At 44.4% G+C, this 21,262-nt stretch overlaps 1 protein-coding gene across 2 annotated transcripts in view; it reads left to right on the plus strand.

The window, feature by feature from the left end:
• Positions 1–638: 638 nt before the first annotated feature.
• SIL1 (SIL1 nucleotide exchange factor) overlaps positions 639–21,262 on the plus strand; it is a 46,705-nt gene continuing 26,081 nt past the window's right edge. Inside the window, exons 1-7 of one of the 2 annotated variants that reach the window (XM_035110174.2) lie at positions 639–846; positions 5,320–5,389; positions 8,047–8,160; positions 8,457–8,592; positions 10,534–10,654; positions 15,331–15,442; positions 19,643–19,834. In XM_035110174.2, the coding sequence (XP_034966065.1) occupies positions 8,053–8,160; positions 8,457–8,592; positions 10,534–10,654; positions 15,331–15,442; positions 19,643–19,834 (669 nt within the window). In that variant the 5' untranslated portion in view covers positions 639–846; positions 5,320–5,389; positions 8,047–8,052. The remainder of the gene's footprint in view (positions 847–5,319; positions 5,390–8,046; positions 8,161–8,456; positions 8,593–10,533; positions 10,655–15,330; positions 15,443–19,642; positions 19,835–21,262) is intronic. The other variant, XM_035110172.2, reaches the window with a different exon arrangement.

A 21,262-nucleotide genomic window follows, 5' to 3' on the forward strand; every position in this document is an offset into this window, starting at 1 on the left:
TCCCCAGGATTGAAGCTTTAAACAGGAATCTGAAATGATATTATTGTTGTTTAATTGTTAGAAATAATTAAATTAGTGTATGAATAATTAAAATTCTATACCACACATCATCTGATGATTACAAGCCGGTTTATTATATAAAAGTACAAAAATAGGGTTGGGAAAATCGGAGAAAGAATTGTAGAGTTGTGAGGGACCACAGGTTTCATCTAGTCTAGTCCAACCCCCTGCAATGCAGGAATTTTTTTGCCCAATGGACCCTGAGATTATTATTTTTTGAAATGGAATTTTTTGCCTGGCACCTAAAGGTATGTAATGGAGGCACCAGGCAAGCCTCCCTAAGGAGAGCATTGCACAATATTTACGGAGTGAGTTGACAATGTTCGCGGTACTACTTAGGATTAAAGTAACAGCGAACACAGGGCTGGAGGAAAAGACTTCCAGCCCTGCTAAGGATGATGGCGCTGTAGTCCCACAACAGTTCGAGGAAACACGGCACGATCCTCTCTACTTATTTCTTATATCTGTGTCAGCCCCTACCGAGGGGGCGTTGATTTTGCTCAATGGGCGGAGCCATCCACTCGCCCGCCCGCCCCCTTCGCGACGAAGGCGAGAGGAAGGTGGGTGACGCGGCCGCTCCTGATTGGCGGAGCGTGTTGCTTTAACTTTTACCGAGTACTCGCGGATCAGGGGAAGCGGTTGATCTTGGAACTCCGCCGGCTGTCCCCTCTTGCAAGCAGGCTGCTGGGCGCTCGTGCATCGCAGCATCTCTCCCCGGGACTGAGCCAGACGCATTGCGCAACATTCTAGTCCTCAGTGAGGTCTTGTTCCCAACCTGGACTGCAGGTAGGAGCTCGCAGTCTGCTGCAGGGCTGGGCGGCAGGGGCTAGACTAAGGGCGCTCCGGTTATGGAGGGACCTTTTCGAGAGTCCCTCTGCCTGCTTAGAAAGGCAGCATTTCGAGGTCGGGGTATGTGGGTGAACCCTTCTCCTAAGATTCAGGTCTTGTTTCCACTTCCATTATAACGACGAAGTTTTCAATATTATTACTATGAGCCCCGTTGCCCTTTTAAGATCAAGCACAAGTTACACGAAGGCATATAAAGCTGATGAAATAGTTCAGTGGGTAGAGCATGAGATCTCAGGATTGTCGTGGGTTCGTGCCCCATGTTGGGCATAATAATAATAATAATAATAATAATAATAAATAAATAATTATTTATACCCTGCCCATCTGGCCGGGCCTCCCCAGCCACTCTGGGTGGCTTCCCCCCAAAAATTAAAAATACATTAAAACATCAGTCATTAAAAACTTCCCTAAACAGGGCTGCCTTCAGATGTCTTCTAAACGTCAGATAGTTGTGGTTTTTTTTTGACATCTGGTGGGAGGGCGTTCCACAGGGCGGGCGCCACTACCAAGAAGGCTCTCTGCCTGGTTCTCTGTAACCTCGCTTCTCTTCCCTCGGCGTTGGACCTCAGTGTCCGGGTTGAATGACAGGGGTGGAGATGCTCCTTCAGGTCTACTGGCAAAAGGTTTCCTGTATTTCAGGGGGTTGGGCTAGATGACCCTTGGGTCCCTTCCTTCCTTCCTTTCAACAGATTCTCTTGGGGATTTGATGGTAATAAGGAGATAATTGGGTGGCTGGCGTAGAAGCACCCTTGTGCCTGTTCCCCTCTGCAGCATCTCTATTGGGAAGGAAGGGGGGGGGGGAAGTAGGTGGTGGATAAGTAAGGGTTTTGCCTAGCTTGCTTGTCCTTTTTAAAAGGAGCCCATTCTCTTTATTTTCTGCATGGTGATTGTAGCAGGTCCATAACACTGATTGGTTGGGTGTTTGACTGGTCGAATGGTGGTCCAGTACTTTTAAAAGCACAACATGGCATGTGGACTGAGAAGATACTATTCAATTAGTCTGGAATTTATTTATTTTTTTAGTAGCATTTATACATCTATACCACATACTTTAGCCAGAAAAAATTCAGAGAGCAACTTGCAGATCAATTAAAAATAACATCCACACTTAGGTTAATTACCAAAAAAGCAACTTTTTTGTGTGTGAAATAGTGACATGAACTTTACAGTACAGTGGTACCTCTAGTTATGAACTTAATTCATTCCGGAGGTCCGTCCTTAACTTGAAAGTAACTGTTCTTAACTTGAAAGTAACTAGAGGCATGCTTTCTCTAATTTTTATGTAACTTGCTTGTGGTTGCTTGTATTTTTCTTAACTTGCAGACTCACAGTGTATTTTCGTCCCTTTATTTCATGATTCCTGCATCTAGAATTAACAGGCACGTGGTCCTTGATGTTTGTGTGTGTGTACATTGCTATGGTTATTAAAGTTTCCGCCGTACAGTAATTTAATTTTCTTCTTCTGCCCCTGCCCAGTCCATTAGCATCCTTGTGAACATGTGGTCCTGTTTTGGCATGTCACTAATTTTTGAAACACATTGCTTTTTAATGATACAGTATAGAAATACAGAGTAACTTACAACAGAATTTCAAAAAACACCACACAATTATTATTATTAATTGAATTCCTATACTGCCCTTCATCCAAGGATCAAGTGGTGGTTTACAGTATAAAAGCACAATGATACATAACATAGTAAGAAACGAAAATAATAACCCTGCGTACACAGTTTAAAAGGCTATAGGTTGTTTAATATGGCATCATAGATGCAAAACGCAGAATACCAAAATGGTAGCAGCATAAATATCAACATTTAGATTCTGTCTGCAAAAGAGCAGCGTACAGGATTCACAAGGCCTAGCAGAATAAATGATCTTATATTAGTTGCCTCAAGTTGGAGGCCGTTAATGGAGGCAAGTGGAAAAGTTTTGCTTGGGTAGCTCTCCAGATGTTTTAGACTAGAACTTCCATGAACTCCACCCAGCATGGCTGGGGGTCAAGGATGATGGGAGTTGCAATCCAACGACATCTAGAGGACACCAGGTTGGGGGAAGGCTGACCTAGAAATTAGTGGGTGCTCTTGTGTGGGTGCTCCTAGTCCAGCGGGGGGACAGACGGACACCGACCTCCTTGTGAAGGTAGTCCTCCTCTCTCCATCTGGTCCTCAAAACAGCCTGTCTGGAATGTGTCCTTGAATTCTGATAATACAGTACTTGTTTGGACGGATACAGAGCAGTGTGTGATTCTGTCTCTAGAATCTAACCTACTCTACAAAAGTAAAACTTATGTGTTTGGCTTGTAGCCCAGCTCACCCATAAGCATGTGGCCTTCAGAAGATTACCCAGAAAGGAAAGTGAAAAAAGTTATCTACCCTTACCCATCTCCTCCTCAGGCCATCTTGAGGGGTGCAGTGATTCAAGCCCTCTTGAAACAGTGTTTGAATTAGCCAGGCGCATTTGGCACCTGGCTACTGGCCACTTGCGACCAATTGAAGATGCCCGGGTGTCAGGGTGGGGCCTGACGCTCTCCAGCATCTGAAGGTGCATGCCTGGGGATCCTTGGATCTGAGCGTTTTCAAACACTAATACTCTATCCTGTAGAATTCTATCACTTATATTTTATCTGCACAATCAGAATGAATTTCAGGAACCTAAGTGCCATTTCTGTGCAGCCTGAGCAAAAGCAGTCAACAATGTTATACCGGTACTTAATTGTTGTCGCTTGTCTTCGCTTATCCCACCCCACTGCCCTGCTCACAGTTGTGAAGAATATTCTTACGCTATGAATGGTCCATGTCACCATTAAGAAAAAGAGGGAGGAATAGGCCAATCAATATGTGGAAGAAATGACTTTTCTTCTTTATGTTCTCAAAGCTCTTAACCTAGCTCAAGGTTGTCGTCTGAACTAGCCAGATGTTTAACTGATAATCAATCACAGTCAGTCCAATCACTTGAAAAATAAGATTTTAGAGTTGTCTTGCGCCAAAATCTGAGTTTCTAACACTGCTCTTAAGTCCCCTTTATGGTCTCGGAGCTGCCGCAAGGAAGCTTTCCTTGCCATGCCACAAAGGTAACACCACAAACCCCAGGCCATGTAGGAGAACTCCAAGCTGGAGCTCCTTCCGGTGCCCCCATTGCCCCAGATCTGGAAGGGTCAGTGCTGGCCTGGGAAGGAGCGGCAGTGTGGGAACATCCACACCAGGAACAGGTTGAGGTGCCTTTCGACACAGCTCCGAAAAGCGAACTTGGGCAGTATTTGCATAGGCAAACATCCACTTCGTTTGGAACAGAATACGTTTATGATGCCACAATTATAGTGTCATGCCAGCCTGATGCTATTATGCCACCCACTTTCCTTACTGCCGTGGCACTTACTTAAAAATCATTTGGTTAATATCCCTTCCAGTGTGCTTTTCCCGTTCGTTTGGTTTTCATTCCCTTGTTTATAGCCCTTTATATTTCTCCCTCGGTTGTTAGTAAGCTACTTAGCATTCCCAGAAGTGTTATGGTTTTTCTAAGGGAGCATAAAAAAAATGCATTTGGGGACCATTTTCTCTTTCCCCACCCCTTTGCGTACAGGATGCCCTGTGTCTTGTAGTTAGTTGAAAACTGGGACTCTTTCCAGAAACGTTGGAATCATTTAGTAAATAATCTCTTTTAAAACATTAACAGCAGCATTAATTAAGGAGGACTAAGTGAAGTCATAGGGGACGCAGGTGGCGCTGTGGGTTAAACCACAGAGCCTAGGGCTTGCTGATCAGAAGATCGGCAGTTTGAATCTCTGCAACGGGGTGAGCTCCTGTTGCTCTGTCCCAGCTCCTGCCAACCTAGCAGTTCGAAAGCACATCAAAGTGCAAGTAGATAAATAGGGAAGGTAAACGGTGTTTCCGTGTGCTGCTCTGGTTCACCAGAAGTGGCTTTGTCATCCTGGCCATATGACCCGGAAGCTGTATGCTTGGCTCCCTCGGCCAATAACGCGAGATGAGCGCCGCAACCCCAGAGTTGGTCACGACTGGACCTAATGGTCAGGGGCCCCCTTTACCTTTTAAGTGAAGTCATATTTAACTTGCGTTTTCTATACATTTGAAAAGCCAATAGTTGTTACTAAGTCTACCAATCTATGTTAAAAACGCTACCTTAGGCTGCAGTCTGCACAGAAGCATGGTAGTTGAAAAATAGAACATATCACAGACTTTTGGGCTTAGGATATGATTTGGGGAAAGTGTTGAAATTGCAGCTGCTGTAGAAATGGGACAAAGTTCTTGTAGGTACTTATGTTTGGTCTAGTTCATTTGTGGGTTTGGGCAATAATTTTATCTAGTGTTGTATTGGTGGTGGGAATTACGATTCAATGTGGAAATACAAGTTTTCTGTATCTCCTGAAATGGTGGTTTTCAAATTTTTTCCTAGTCTCAGCGAAACCTTTCTACAGTGCTGCTCTAATGAGGAACTCCTGAATATAAAGTCACAGAGGAGAGAGGTATATATATATATATATATATATATATATATATATATATGTTTTATTTGGAGGTGATGGCGATGATTGTTGTTGTTATTATTTATTTCATTTCTATACCACTTTAAAAAGGTAAAGGTAAAGGACCCCTGAGAGTTAAGTCCAGTTGCGAACGACTCTGGGGCTGCGGTGCTCATCTCGCTTTACTGGCCGAGGGAGCCGGCGTTTGTTCGCAGACAGTTTTTCCGGGTCAAGTGGCCAGCATGACTAAGCCGCTTCTGGGGAAACCAGAGCAGTGCACAGAAACGCCGTTTATCTTCCCGCCGGAAAGTACCTATTTATCTACTTGCACTTTGACGTGCTTTCGAACTGCTAGGTTGGCAGGAGCAGCGACCAAGCAGCCTGTGCAGAACGCCTAGGTGAGGAAGGTAGCCGAATGCTAGTCCTGTTGATCCTGATCAATCAAGACGGATTTGGCCGAGAAGAGCAGGGTGCATTGGTTCAAAGGAATAGCGTGGCCTCCCCAAATTTATCCCACTTGGGGGTCATTGGGGTTAATAGGTGTGGGGGCAGCATCAATGGATCGCTTGGGTCACAACCAGCCTACCTTATAAGACATTTGTGCAAGCGAGGCCATAAAGAAGCTCTGTTATCCTCTCCCTTCTTAAAGTAAAGGGTAAAGGGACCCCTGACCATTAGGTCCAGTTGTGTCCGACTTTGGGGTTGCGTGCTCATCTCGCATTATTGGCCGAGGGAGCCGGCGTACAGCTTCCAGGTCATGTGGCCAGCATGACAAAGCAGCTTCTGGCAAATCAGAGCAGCACATGGAAACACCGTTTACCTTCCCGCTGTAGCGGTTCCTATTTATCTAATTGCATTTTGACGTGCTTTCGAACTGCTAGGTTGGCAGGAGCTGGGACTGAACAATGGGAGCTCACCCCATCACAGGGATTCGAACTGCTGACCTTCTGATCGGCAAGCCCTAGGCTCAGTGGTTTAACCCACAGCGCCACCTGGGTCTCCCTTCTTACTGGGCTGCTATTGATGCCTCTGACATCTTCCACCTCTGGTAGCAGAGGCACAGGAGTAGGGGGGCAGTGGTGTTACAACTTGTTGTTTTTGTTGTTGTTTAGTCGTTTAGTCGTGTCCGACTCTTCGTGACCCCATGGACCAGAGCACGCCAGGCACTCCTGTCTTCCATTGCCTCCCGCAGTTTGGTCAAACTCATGTTCGTAGCTTCGAGAACACTGTCCAACCATCTCGTCCTCTGTCATCCCCTTCTCCTTGTGCCCTTCTCACGAAGTGGCCAAAGTATTGGAGCCTCAGCTTCACGATCTGTCCTTCCAGTGAGCACTCAGGGCTGATCTCCTTCACAATGGATAGGTTTGATCTTCTTGCAGTCCATGGGACTCTCAAGAGTCTCCTCCAGCACCAACGTAGTGTTACAACTAAGTGTTACAACTTGGTCCTCAAATATTCCAACCGTGGGATGAGCAGGGCACATAGTTTCCTGGATCTGCAAATTCTAGAAGTGTACAGTGCTTACCATTCCAGGTATAAGATCTCCGGGCTTGGCCAGTGTTAAAAACTCAGATACATAAGCTACTTGCCAAATGGCTCCTTAAAGCAGGGTTGCAGTTGCCAAATCAGAACGCCTAGTTGCCAGGCGGCTCGTAAATCGTGTTTCTCAATATGGCTTTTGTGTTCCTGAAATACACATAATGGAGAAAGAAATACCTAAGGAGAGAGGATAAAGAAAAATGGGGGGGGGGAGGAAGCAGAAAGAGACTTGACACTTGGAAGGAGGAAGAGGGGGAAGAGATCTGGGAAAAAGCAAAACCAAAAGATGCGGGACAGAGAAGGAAGTGGTGGCAAGCGCTCTAATTTTGTTGGGGGAGTGGGTGGAGGCACAGGTATGGAGAATGAAAGGAATTGTGCTAGGATGCTGGATGACAGCCCCTTTAAAAGAAGGCTGTGTGGGAATGGGCCTGAAGGGGCACATGAAACCTGGTTGTTAAGAGTCACAAATATGATTGAAACCATGCCTCTTGCCAAATTCCAGTGCAAGTTTCCTTTCTAGGCAAGGTTCACCTGTTTGGGTTTTGACCACGCTGTTGTTTGCTTCCGCGGTCTGGTCCCGCAGACCTGCCCTGCCAGTGATAATAGCTGAAATCATTCCGGTGGGCTGTAATTTGTAGCTTCTCTACTGCTGTCTCCATGCACTCTGAAAGCATGGGAGAGCAGTAAATAGCAGCTAGTTATAGAGCACAATCATTATACCATCAAAGTCGGTGCGTGGGTGGGGAGACCATCTATGCTTTTATCACCCAGACAGAAAAGGCATTCCGGAAAAGAAGCCTCTTCAACTCTCCCACGTATTATTATTATTATGTGTCTGCCCAGGGTCAACGTAGGTTATGCCCTATGTGTATATTGTAAACTCAATCATTTCTTTAAATGCACGGTTTTTTAGCTTTAATTTCCGTGTGATTCGGTTATGTGTAAATGTGATTGGGAATAGAGGCTTAGGATGTAAACTTTGGAGGGGGTAGTCTTTACTGCTTAGTGGCATTCTTACATTCTTCGGAGTATTGCTGGCTTGTAAAATTGTACAATGCCATGAAGGTCACAAGGTGAAATGGTGAGGAATCTTACTTCATCTACTGTCTTAATTTCAGGTTGCAATGTCTCGCAGCATCAGCGTTCCACGATCCAGTGTGGTTAAGCTCAGTTTGGTAGTTTTGCTGCTATTTGTAACGAATTTCCCTTCGTGCTTAAGCGACAGAGTTGCAGTGAGTATCTTTAATTAATAGAATATTGAAAAAGTACAGGGAAAGTTAACTACCAGTAATCACAATTAATTTGTGTCGGCAAGGTGGGTTTACCCATTTGTATTCTTTTGTAGTTTTAACTCTCTGTCTGTCTAGCCGGGGGGGGGGGGAATCCTCTGTTTTCAATGCAAATATTTAATCAGCTATTTGACTGAGTGCTTAAAAGGCATTCTAGCTGGTATAAAAGTTTGGATTTTTTAAAAACCAACGAATGAACCTCTATACAGTCCTAAGACAGCTGTATCTTACTTCCGAAGGAATTTGCTCTCACAGAAAAAGTTGGTGATTCGAAGGAAGAGGACAGTCAAGAGGCGGCGGTAGAGGAAAACGATTTTGATTCCGAAGACTTGGAAGTATTCTACCCGACGAATCAATGGCAAACTGTCCGGCCAGGTAATTTAAAGTTAGCAAAGTGTTTGTTTTTTTAATGTAATTTGTGATACTCAAGAGAAACTGCATTGAAACAGGCAGAGACTCCAATCTACTACATCCTGTACCAAAAATGCCAATAATTTTTCAGTTTAATCCCAATTCTGTCAGGAGACCTATCTAATAGCCTGTTTTGGATCATCACCAAAATCAACAGCATAAATGCATATAAATTTAGCCACATATATCTACTTAAAACAGCCCAGCAACAGAGGGAAACTACTAAACTAAATATGAAGTAATTTAGTGAATATTCAGAAGGGCACTGTTAACTAACAGTGAGAGAGCCTTCAGGGAGAGCCTTCAGGGAATTGGTGCATTTCTTGGGTTAGATTAATTTGGAATACAGGTCACTGGAGGGATGTGGGTGGCGCTGTGGTCTAAACCACTGCACCTCTTGGGCTTGCTGATCGGAAGGTCGGTGGTTCAAATCCCCGTGACAGGGTGATCTCCCGTTGCTCTGTCCCAGCTCCTGCCAACCTAGCAGTGAAAGTGCAAGTAGATAAATAGGTACTGCTGTGGCAGGAAGGTAAACGGCGTTTCCGTGCACTCTGGTTTCTGTCATGGCATCCTGTTGCACCAGAAGCGGTTTAGTCCTGCTGGCCACATGACCCGGAAAGCTGTTTGTAGACAAACGCCAGCTCCCTCAGCCTGAAGCCAGCTGAGTGCCGCAACCCCATAGTCGCCTTTGACTGGACTTAACCATCCAGGGGTCCTTTGCCTTACATGTCACTGGAGGCAGATATTGCCTTCTGTGAAATAAAGTTTATTTACATGCATACATAGGCCGGACATAAGATGGAAGACCTGCAGCGTTATCTCTCTCAAAAGATCCTGCTCCCGCATTAGGTTTCTAACAGGACCACCAAAACCATCCCTTTGGATTCTGCACAGAGAGCAAGTCAGGCCTCTGTGTCTCTTTTTTCAGACCCACATACAAGCACATGCCTCCCTCGCCTCACTTTCCAGAAGGTTCTCCAGCTAATTAGTTCCTATGGCAGCACACAGTCCCAAGCTTACATAACAAAGCAGGTACTTATCAGACCTGCCTGGGTCTAGTTGCTTAGCAATAAAACTGGATTGACCATTTAAGAAGTCTCCCCCACCCCTTTTTTAAAAAAAGGCTCAAAGGAGAGGGTGTCATTGAAATTCTACTCAGTATTGATCCAGAGTAGATTCCAGTAGATAGTCAGCAGAGTAGCAACTTGAACATGTTGTAGAGTTCCCCCCAAAATAGACCAGAGGTATTTCATCCAGCAGAGCTTTACTGCTGCTGAAGACAAATGAGCCTAATGGTCACATATCCAGTACATTCAGGATTTGGCACTGTCCATAAGAAATCCAGTTGCAGCAGACTTAACTTAAACTTACAAACTTATAATAAGTTTAGATCTTAACACTATATACAGAAAAAAGTGAAACCCTTGCTCCTTCTGGCCTCACTATTGCAGTCAACGTGACCTGGACAGAAAGAGATAACAGAAGCCGTTTAAACCAGCTGTACTCAGCTTCTTTGAAGGAATAACCCAAACATTAGTAACCTTCTGCTTGTTTCCCTCACACACAGAGAAACTTTCAGAACCCTCTTGAATTATGTAGATTCTGGGTGACCCCATGTTTCACTGACTTTGACTTCAGTCATGTTTCATGATTTCTAATTCGCTGCCTTTTGCTGTATAATTTTGATATAAAATGTTGGTCTTGAAATGAAACACTGAGGGGAAGAAATGCATGCATATATCTATATATCTATATATATCTATATATCTATATATATATCTATCTATATATCTATATATATCTATATCTATATATCTATATCTATATCTATATCTATATATATATATACTGTATATTATTTATTTATTTATTTATTTATTTATTTATTTATTTATTTATTTGCAGGTCAGGCTATTCCTGCCGGTTTACATGTGCAATTAAATCTTCAGACAGGAGAAAAATTGGCCAAGCTTCCAGATAACGAAAATAAGAAAAATGACATGAAAGACCCTCAAAAAAGTAAAGGGTACGGTACCTTCAGACAACTCTGTTTTTCTAAGCAGAAAGCAGATGAACCTCTGTTTTCTCTGCCATTCTTTGAGGGGAAATGTTAGACAGTTTGGGATTTCCATAGAGTCAGGTGGGCAACCTGTGACACATGTGGTTTGTGGGGCCTCCAACCTCAGTTTTCACAGTTCCCTGATGCCTCCTAGAGCTGCTCCATTCTTCCATTCTGTCAGTGGTGTGCGAGCTCCAACTCTTTGAGTTCCTTTCCCCCCATCTCAGCAAAGTTACTCAGAAAGTCTTCCTGCATCTTCACAACAGCAGCAGCAGCAGTCTACCCTCTCTTGGTGAAATCCCATGACAGGAGTAACCATCTCACCCGTCCAGTTCTTCTCTAAAGTATTTATCATTCCCATTACAAGTTGCACAATGCTACTGGTCTATGTATAAAATAAGAAAACTATGTACTGTGATACCTTTGTACTGTGGTACCTTGAGGGCTGGACCATAAAGAAGGCTGATCGCCGAAGAATTGATGCTTTTGAATTACGGTGCTGGAGGAGACTCTTGAGAGTCCCATGGACTGCAAGAAGATCAAACCTATCCATTCTGAAGGAAATCAGCCCTGAGTGCTCACTGGAAGGACAGATCCTGAAGCTGAGGCTCCAATACTTTGGCCACCTCATGAGAAGAGAAGACTCCCTGGAAAAGACCCTGATGTTGGGAAAGAGAAGGGGGTGACAGAGGACGAGATGGTTGGACAGTGTTCTCGAAGCTACCAACATGAGTTTGACCAAGCTGCGGGAGGCAGTGGAAGTCAGGAGTGCCTGGCGTCCTCTGGTCCATGGGGTCACGAAGAATCAGACACGAGTAAACGACTAAACAACAACACCTTGGTTTAAGAACAGCTTAGTTTATGAACAACTTGGATTAAGAACGCTGCAAACCCGGAAGTAGGTGTTTTGGTTTGTGAACTTTGCCTTGGAAGCAGAACATGTTCTGCTTCCTGTTGTGTGTGTAAATTGAGTCCCCTGCTGCTATGGGAAAGCACACCTTGGTTTAAGAACGCTTTGGTTTAAGAACGGACTTCCGGATTGGATTAAGTTTGTAAACCAAGGTTGTTGTTGTTGTTTAGTCGTTTAGTCGTGTGACCCCATGGACCATAGCACACCAGGCACTCCTGTCTTCCACTGCCTACCCTCCATCTTTCCCAAGACCCATGGACTGCAAGAAGATCAAACCTATCCATTCTTAAGGAAATCAGTCCTGCGTGCTCACTGGAAGGACAGATCGTGAAGCTGAGGCTCCAATACTTTGGCCTCCTCATGAGAAGAGAAGACTCCCTGGAAAAAAACCAAGGTACCACTGTACAGATCTCTGCTGCCTTCAGCTATCCAGTCAGAGAGACAGGTTCACGTGAAGACTTTCACATGTTCTGGCAGCCACACTGACCAACACGCTCGACTGCATCTGCTAAGCAGATAGTTTAGGTGTGTCTCAAGGATGGGCTTCAAGGCCGGTTTCAAGTTTATCTTGGCAATATATCAACATGGATAAGGGCCCAATTTTGGGCAACTCTTCCTCTCCTCCTGTGCTCTCTCCTGCAGTTCACTGCAGAGTATCCATCCACCCTTGGAAGCAACTTTTGATGAGAGTGGAAGAAGAACCACCGAAAATGGTCCCCCTCTCCATTCTATTGGTGGATACATTCCATCGGTGGAGGGATAGCACTCGGATGCCGCCCCATGTGATAGGAGGGGGAGGTTCGCCAGGAGTTGATGTAGTATCAAATGCAATTTTTGAATTGCGGGAAATCAAATCGTCTCCTTGCAAGCTGGACCAATAGATCGAAAATCTAGTACAATTTGTTAAGAAACTGTAGCATTAGGACATGAACTGGGAAAGCAAGTCAATACCATAGCGGTCAACTTCTGGATTGGAAAATAAGGGATCAGCAGCCTCACCCAGCGGCGCGGCACCAGAAATAGGTTCTGTGCATGTCCAGACATGCGCAGAAGCGACTTCCGGTACCGGGCTGCCCATGTCTGGGCACTGGAAATCGCTTCTGTGCATGTCTGGACATGCGCAGAAGCGATTTCCGGTGCCCAGACATGGGCAGAGCGGCACCAGAAATTGGTTCTGTGCATGCCCGGGCATGCGCAGAGGCGATTTCCAGCAGCACTCGGCAAGTGAGCGAACAGCCAGCCACCGAGCGAGGCGTTTTACTGGACGGCGGCTGGGTGCTCGCTCGCTGGGGGGGGGGGCGCGGCGAGTGGAGCCTCCCTGGTCAGCAGGGAAGGAGAGAAGTTGCTTCAAATCCGGGAAATTTACGGGATATCTAACAATCCGGGATAGCAGCGGGAAACGGATTGAAATAAGGGAGTTTCCTGCAAAAAACGGGAGGGTTGACAGCTATGGTCAATACTGTGGAGTTTGCTACAGGATGTTGAGAACACCTGTCCTTTGTTGGGTTGGGTTGGCAGTCCTCATAAGCAGGTGGGGGCTGTGGTGGCATCCAGGCTCAGCAAATATCGCGGGTCTGATGAGTAGAGAAGAATCAACATTGTCACCTTCATAGAACAACTGGCTGAAGAGAGAGATTTCAAGAACTGCAGGGGGAAATCTGAAGATGGAATTAGCAATTCATCAGCGCTCAGCCCTTTCCTCTGAAACACTTGAAAACTCACCCTTTTAAATCTTGTTCTTTCTAAGCTTCAGCAGAAACTGTTGACTGTCAGCAGGCCTCGCTGTTTGAAGCGATCTCTCCCCTTCCTCCAAGGGAAAAATGAGATATGTGCATCTATACATCTGACAAAGGGAAATTTATTACAGAAGAGCTTGGGCTCACATTGATATTACAAACAAGCCAGATGGTGGTGTTCGTGTGTCGCCTTAGTCTTAATCGTAGAATTACCACGAGGGAAGTCAGGTTTGCTTGTGATAATCTAGGATGACAAACAGGCTTCTCTCCTGCCCCGTGCTTCTTTATTTCTAGATGCATTGAGAATTTTTGCATACGCCTTCTAGATTGATATATCTTTGGGTTGGGACCTGAATAGGGGGAAGTGCTATCCTTTATTTGAGAAGCTGTTTTTCGAGGGAAATTGCCTTTACCGTTCTGAAATTAGCAATGTATCAGGGCACATGTGTAGTTCAGCAATATCAGCCCTCCTTGTTGCAGCAGCTCTCCGGGGTCCCAGACAGAGCAGGGGCCTTTTCCCAGTCGCTGGGGATTGGACCTGGTTCCTGCTGCTTGCAGAATGGCTTCTCTGCCACTGAACTATCGTATATTTCTGTGTATAACACAGACTCAAAATTGAGAAAATGGGGGGGGGGGAATTGCCCAGAATTGTTGAGCTTTTTTGGGGGGGGTTTCCGAAAACCGCTCACCCGCTGGACCGCCACAGACTATCGCACACACATCGACAAAGCCAACAATCACCTCTGCAGGCTCGCCGAAAGCAAGCGCCAAGCCCCCGCCCAATTGCCAATAGCCAACGGACTTTGCCATTTGCCACACCCACCAATCACCCGCAAAAAAAGCCGCTGACAGTCTCCTGCTCACGGCAGCCACCAATTGCCCTTCCCGCCTCTCCGCTATCCGTGTTTAAGGTGACCCCCGATATTTTAACATGCTTTTAAAATAAAACAACCTTGTCTTATACACGGAAAATTACGGGACATCCCTTCCCAATGTAACTTACAAGGAGAGGAAGCGATAGCAAGGTTGGTGGCCTTACCATGGCAGTCATATGGTACCCCCACCCCCACCCCTGGCATCCCTGTGTGGGGTATGGGTGTCTGAGCAGGGGACCCGATGTCTGTGGTTTGGAATTCTGTGCAGGCAGGATTTCAGATTGCCTGCTGCTTGCTTAGACATGGGGGCAAGGCTTAGAGGCATCCCCAAACTTCAGCCCTCCAGATGTTTTGGACTACAATTCCCATCATCCCTGACCACTGGTCCTGTTAGCTAGGGCTCATGGGAGTTGTAGGTCAAAACATCTGGAGGGATGCAGTTTGGGGGTGCCTGGCTTAGAAGCATCAGGGGTAGGGATAGCAGCCTGCCCCTTGTACTTGTGGCTCCCTCTTTCTTTTCTTTTCTTTTTTTAAAAAAATCATTATTATTTTTCATTTAATTTCTATACCAATTTATATTTTTAAAGGGGGGGATTCTCAATCTACACGAAAACATCCAATAAAACAACCCGGAATGAAACATTACAGAAGAAAGAAACATTCTTCTTCATTTTTATATATATATATTTTGTAGGTTTATATCTCCCCCCCCCCAATTGTTTATCTGTTACATTTTAAAATGAGCTTGTTTATGTCAGAGTTTAATATTAAGACTTCCATGATTGTGAACATCTGGCTTTTGCCTTGGGGAGGTGACTAACCTATTTTATTTGTTCCCAGACAAGAGCTTTAGGGAGATACAATTAGAACTTAGAAATGTTTTAGTGTGTTATCAATTTACGGTATGTACTTGGATTGCCAAATCCCAGCTATTATTATTATTTATTTATTTATAAAAAAACCCAGTAGTAAATGAATGCAAGATCCAACATTGGCTGTCTGTCCTGTGCTAAATAAAGTTATAAACAGGGCCAGGATTTTGGTTGCGCATCAAATATTTGTTTCTTCCTCACTGCGGATCAGTTGTTCATCTGTGTGGTGCATGTTTTTGTTTTCTGCAAGGCTGGGGCACATAGATATCGACCCGAGTTCATTTACAACGCAAGAACTCAAGAAGGCTTTGTCTAAAATGAAGAAAAGCATGAAGACAGATGATGATACCCTGGCTCAGAAGGTAGTATCCGAGAAAATGCGACATGGCGTTGAAACATAGCAAACATAGCACTGAAAACATAGCCCTTATGTTCTTAACTCAAAATGGGGGAAATAGATGAGGGAAGCCTATACCCTGAGGCAAACTCAACTCAAAGCAGATACGGAACTTCCACTTGAAATTTCGTACGAGATTTGTCAAACTATGCTGCCTGGCAAGAAATGGGAAACGCAAGCTTCTAGCACAGACTCCTGAGAATTTCTGCTTTCGCTTTACAGCTGTCTTTCTTTTTTTCTAGCGAGGTGTGGTGTGGAGGGAAGCAAATGTCCCTCTCACTTTAATGAACAAGTCCGGCTTCCACATTTAGATGCATTAAATATTGGGGTTCAGTAACCCAGTACCCTGTGGCTTCAGCCTGGATGGCCATTAAAACCCAGACTCAAAACAGGATGTTTCTGTAGGCATTGCAAGGTCAGTGCAACACAACCTCAGCCAGCAAGTAGTTGAGGGATGGCACACCAAATTTGAAGAAGCAGGAGCATTTATATACTTATATACTGTCCATAGGCGACAGTGCTTTCTTCTCCTAGCTTATATTGATTTAATCACGAGGCACAGCAACTACAGCGGTGCCTCGCGAGACGAAATTAATTCGTTCCGCGAGTCGTTTTGTATTGCGGAATTTTTTTAAAAAAAAATCTTGCGAAGCACGGCCATAGAAAAATTCGTCTTGCGAGTAAACAAAACGATCGCAAAACGCTTTCGTCCTGCGAGTTTTTCATTGCGCGAGGCATTCACGTACCACTGTGTCTTATCTTTCCTTCCTTCCCTTGTCCTTGACGGTTATAGGAATAGCTCACGCGTACGTGTTCGTTCCGCCCTTCTCTCGTGGTTCTCTTGCAAAACACCGCTTTCACTTGCTCAGATTTTCTCGCGCACATTTTGGTTTTTTGTTCTACAATTCAGTAATTTCTACGATGGCGTAAGCTGCCAATTAGGAGAGCTTAACACTTTGATGGTAACCTATAGCTGTATCCAGCTGTGTTTCAGATGGAAGCAATGTGTACAAAACTGAACAGATTAAAGAGGATTTGGGGGGGGGGGAGAAAAGAAACTTGGGCAGCATCCTGCAGACTGCAACAGGAAATGCTCTGCTTTCTCACAGGAGCTTTTCATTTCCCTCATCGAAGCTTCAGCTTCCTTTCCAAGGTGCCGGTGGGGCTCTGGTGCAGATGTTTAACTGATAATCCACCATGGTCAGTCCCATCATTTGAAAAATAAGATTTTAGAGCAGGCCCGGGGGCCGGATGCGGCCCAATCGCCTTCTAAATTTGGCCTGTGGATGGTCCGGGAATCAGCATGTTTTTACATGAGTAGAATGTGTCCTTTTATTTAAAATGCATCTCTGGGTTATTTGTGGGGCCTGCCTGGTGTTTTTACATGAGTAGAATGTGTCCTTTTATTTAAAATGCATCTCTGGGTTATTTGTGGGGGCATAGGAATGTCTTCATATTTTTTTAAAAAAATATAGTCCGGCCCCCCACAAGGTCTGAGGGATAGTGGACCGGCCCCCTGCTAAAAAGGTTTGCTGACCCCTGCTTTAGAGCCTCCTTACCCCAAAACGGCAACACCCTGAGACCTCCGGTTATAGGGCGGTATACAATAAATTAAATTAAATTAACAAACTAGACATTCCGTTTTGGCTACTGTAACCTTGGTTTGAAGAGCCATTTGGCACCTAGCTTGTGTATCATGAGTTTCTAACACTGTACTTGAGGCAAATAATAAGAGTGCTCTTAAGAGAGACAATGATGACATTGTTTTACTTGGTCTAATATCCTAACCATTCTAGTAATTATCCATGATTTGCCAGTCCTGAGTGATGGAATACTCCAATTTTCATGGCAAGAGGTGCTGTTTTCCCCCATCATTTTGATAGGCTGCCCTCCAGTTCAGCCTATAAACTGAGGGAGGTGCTAACAACCTAGAGCAGAAGTGGTTAACCTGTTGTTCTCCAGATGTTGTTGAGACTCCTTTTTTCATTTTTTTAAAATTAGCTTTCAAACAATTTAACCAATTCAATTTCAATATAATATTCCCTTAAGGTTTTTGACTTCCCATCCTTACTTCCACGATGCTTCTATTCAAATCTACTGCCATGAATGTAATATTTCTCTAAAACATATATCCTACATTACATTCCTTTATCATTCTCATTCCTTTGCTTATATTTCAAGTCCTGCCCGCGATTTCATTTTACTATAATACTTTCCTCAGATAATCCAAAAAAGGGTCTCCATTCTTTTCTTCTTTTTTGTCTCTTCTTTTTGCCATCTCCACATTGTCCAATAATTTCAAAATCCACCCCTCTTTTGTTGGAACGTCCTTCCATTTCTGTGCATACAGAATTCTGGCTGCGGTAGGAGCAAACCTAAATAGTTTAACCAATTTTTTGGGGGGACCCCTGTGCCTATTATTCCCAAAAGAAATGCTTCAGGCTTTTTTGGGGGGGATGACTTCTTCCTCACCATCTTCTTCTATTCATTATGTATCATTTCCTGAAAGTCCACTACACATGTTGTTGAGACTCCTCACTCGCAACTGCTCCAGCCAGCATGGCCAATGGCTATGGAAGACGGGCGTTTTAGTTCAGCAATGTGTGGGAATGCCAAAATCCCCCCCCCCGCCTTAGGGAATGATGGATAATCTTCAGTTCCCTTGCTACAAAACATTAGCAATATGACCCAAGGCTGCCAATTAAGAGTAGGTTCCTTAGGAATTCATTATCATTTTTCAATGCTCTGGGGCCTGGCTGTGATATTGAAAGGTATTTTAGGCTCATGGAAGGTTTCCCCCTCCCCCTTTTTCTCTTGAAGTGAGGCTCTTGAACCTTATATTTTTTCATTTTAGGAAGAGGCTCTTAAATCAGCAAAAATTCGGAAGCTGTAATGCAGCCCCTTCGCCTTGGCCCATTAATACGCATTAATACGAAGCTCAATTATTCCCTGAATGCTTAGGGTTAAAGAGGACATTGTTGGAAACTGTCAGTTAAAAATGTATTGGGAATAGTCTCCAGTCCCTTGAGCGTGAAAGTTTGGAGGTAGTCCCTGCCGGTTTTTAGGGAAAAGAAATCTTGTCGGGTTTGATTTCCAGGAGCTGTGTGTGAGTGACGAGATTTCACAGGAGAGCACCTAATTTCCCTTTCTGATGTCTGTTGGGTAACCTAATCTGTTAAGCATTTTTAATTAACTATCTTGTAAGAGCGGCAAATAGAATCTAAAGAAAACGTAATTAGTAAATAATGAGGAGTGTTGCTTGCTGTTTGCAAATCACATTTCTTGTCTTTTCACTGCGTTCTGGCAGCTGCTTGACTTTGAACTCGGAGAAAGTCGTTTTCCTTCTCTTGAGGCCCCTGTCCTAAAACTAACTCATATGCTTACTATCACCTGTTGCAGGTGCTGATGAATATTTAAGTCCCGGCGTACTCGTATGTGAGCAGTTCAAAAGACGAGAGTTGTGCATTACCGCAGCTCAGCTCCTGTGAGCAAGATGTAGGCCAGTGGGTCTGAGCACAGCTTTGGAGAGAGTAATGGGAAGCAGTGGGAGGTCAGAAGAATTAATGCAACCTGCCTCCCCACAACTGCTTTTAACTTTTAAACAACCGTAAGATCCAATCACGGGACCCAGGTGGCGCTGTGGGTTAAACCACAGAGCCTAGGGCTTGCCAATCAGAAGGTCGGTGGTTCGAATCCCTGTGACGGGGTGAGCTCCCGTTGCTTGGTCCCAGCTCCTGCCAACCTAGCAGTTTGAAAGCACGTCAAAATGCAAGTAGATAAATAGGAACCACTACAGTGGGAAGGTAAACAGCGTTTCCATGTGCTGCTCTGGTTTGCCAGAAGCGGCTTTGTCATGCTGGCCACATGACCTGGAAGCTGTACGCCGGCTCCCTCGGCCAATAATGCGAGATGAGCGCACAACCCCAGAGTCGGTCATGACTGGACCTAATGGTCAGGGGTCCCTTTACCTTTACCTTTAAGATCCAATCACACACCTTCCATCTTGTTTAGAATATCTAGTTGCATCTTCAGCATGCATAAAATCATACATGGCAAGTTAACAGAGGTTACTCATATATACCTAAACACAAAGAAAATAAATAACTTTGGCGGTGTTTTAATTTTGGTGTGTGCTATTTCGGTTTGTTTTCCCCTCGATTCCAAGGCTCATCAGGAAGATGTCAGGAGACGGTTCCGTCCCATTGAAAAACTTAAGGAGGAGTTCAGAGAGCTCAACCTGCAACTAGAAACGGACTTTGAAATTATGTTTAAATTAATCAACAAATTCAACAGTTCCACTTCGACGTTGGAGGAGAAAATAACAGCACTTTATGATCTCGAATACTACGTTCATCAGGTAAGGAGATTTTTTAAAAAAATAAACATGGGCAGCTGGTGTGCGATATTCTGGGGACGTGGAATCGTAAAAATAGGTTTCTTGCAGTACCAGATGTTGCAGAATTGTGGCACCCAGCTTCTTCACACAAGGCATTTTGCCTAGACAGATGAACACAGTTGTAAGCATTTGGGTGTAAACACTGTCGTGTGTGAAATTGTGTAAGTGGATTGTAAACATTTGGAACGTGGCATTTTTAGATGCGTCCAGACACACGTGCAACAAATCTTCCATATATAATGAATTTGCCAAGTCTTCCTCGAACGCAACAATGAAGGGTCTTTAATTTGTGCCAGGGCGTGCCAGAATTCATTGTTGTAATTTGTTTGTTTTTGAGTGCCAGGGCTTATCACCTGAGATGCATAAAGTCATGTGGAAAGTGACGTTGCCACTGGATTCTCCTAGGCTTGAGGAAAGGCTCTTGGCTTACATGGTACAGCTATTGGGTTGCTCTGAGCTTTGGCATCCGTCCTTTTATAAATTAATCATGGGTTCCTTGTTTGCCCAAAAGGAAAGTGTTCCAGAACAGTGTTCGTTTAGGACTGCAGTCCTAAGCGCACTTAGTCAAAAGCAAATTACACTAAAATCTATGGGCCTTAAATCTAGGTAAACATGTATGAGTTAATGTTGGTGCTGCTGCAAGAATTTCCCTGAGAGCTTAAATGCAAAGTGAATTTTCGCTGGTGTGCCTTAGGCAGACTATATATGAGGAATTTGAAAAGGGAAACCAAAAGAGGGTTCTGTTGATTCTTGTACCCTAGCCAAGGCCATAACCTAGCTTAACTTTCCCTTGCGCATTCATTCCTCTTGTAGGTTTTGTAGACTGCTAGCCTACAGTCGGCCTTTCCTGTGCTGAACTGACCAAGTTCTCGGCTCATGATAAATTCTCAATTCCAACTCTCATTTTAGTTCTGTTCCTTTGCACTTTATATAGCTGGAATGCAACCTCCTTGAATCTGAGCAATCTGAACACAGTGGTTCATATATGGCCTCTCCTGTACTGTGAGAGAAAAACTCCCCCCTTCTTCTTCTTAGACAGGCCTGCCAGAATTTGTCATGGCTAAAATGCCCAGCCTTAGTTAACGTGTCACATTGTTGGCTCAGTCATCTTACGATCAATATCTCAAGTCCTCTTTCCACCTCATTTGTACTGGTTGATGAGTTTCTAGTCAATAATACAAATGCTTATTGCTAGTCCCCGAGTATTTCTGACTCTCTAACCCTGCCTGTTAAATTAAAATATAAACATTTTGTATTGGTAAGAGACATAGAACTCCTCAGGCTCCCAGCAATGGTCTCCTAGAGAAATAAATTTTTCATCTTTCTTTGATAGCGTCGTTCCTTTCAGTAAGAGTATTGTCTAGGGAAGCTTTCAGTAAGCTAATCATG

Source organism: Zootoca vivipara, chromosome 3 (assembly GCF_963506605.1).
Source record: "Zootoca vivipara chromosome 3, rZooViv1.1, whole genome shotgun sequence".
Classification (NCBI taxonomy): Eukaryota; Metazoa; Chordata; class Lepidosauria; order Squamata; family Lacertidae; genus Zootoca; species Zootoca vivipara.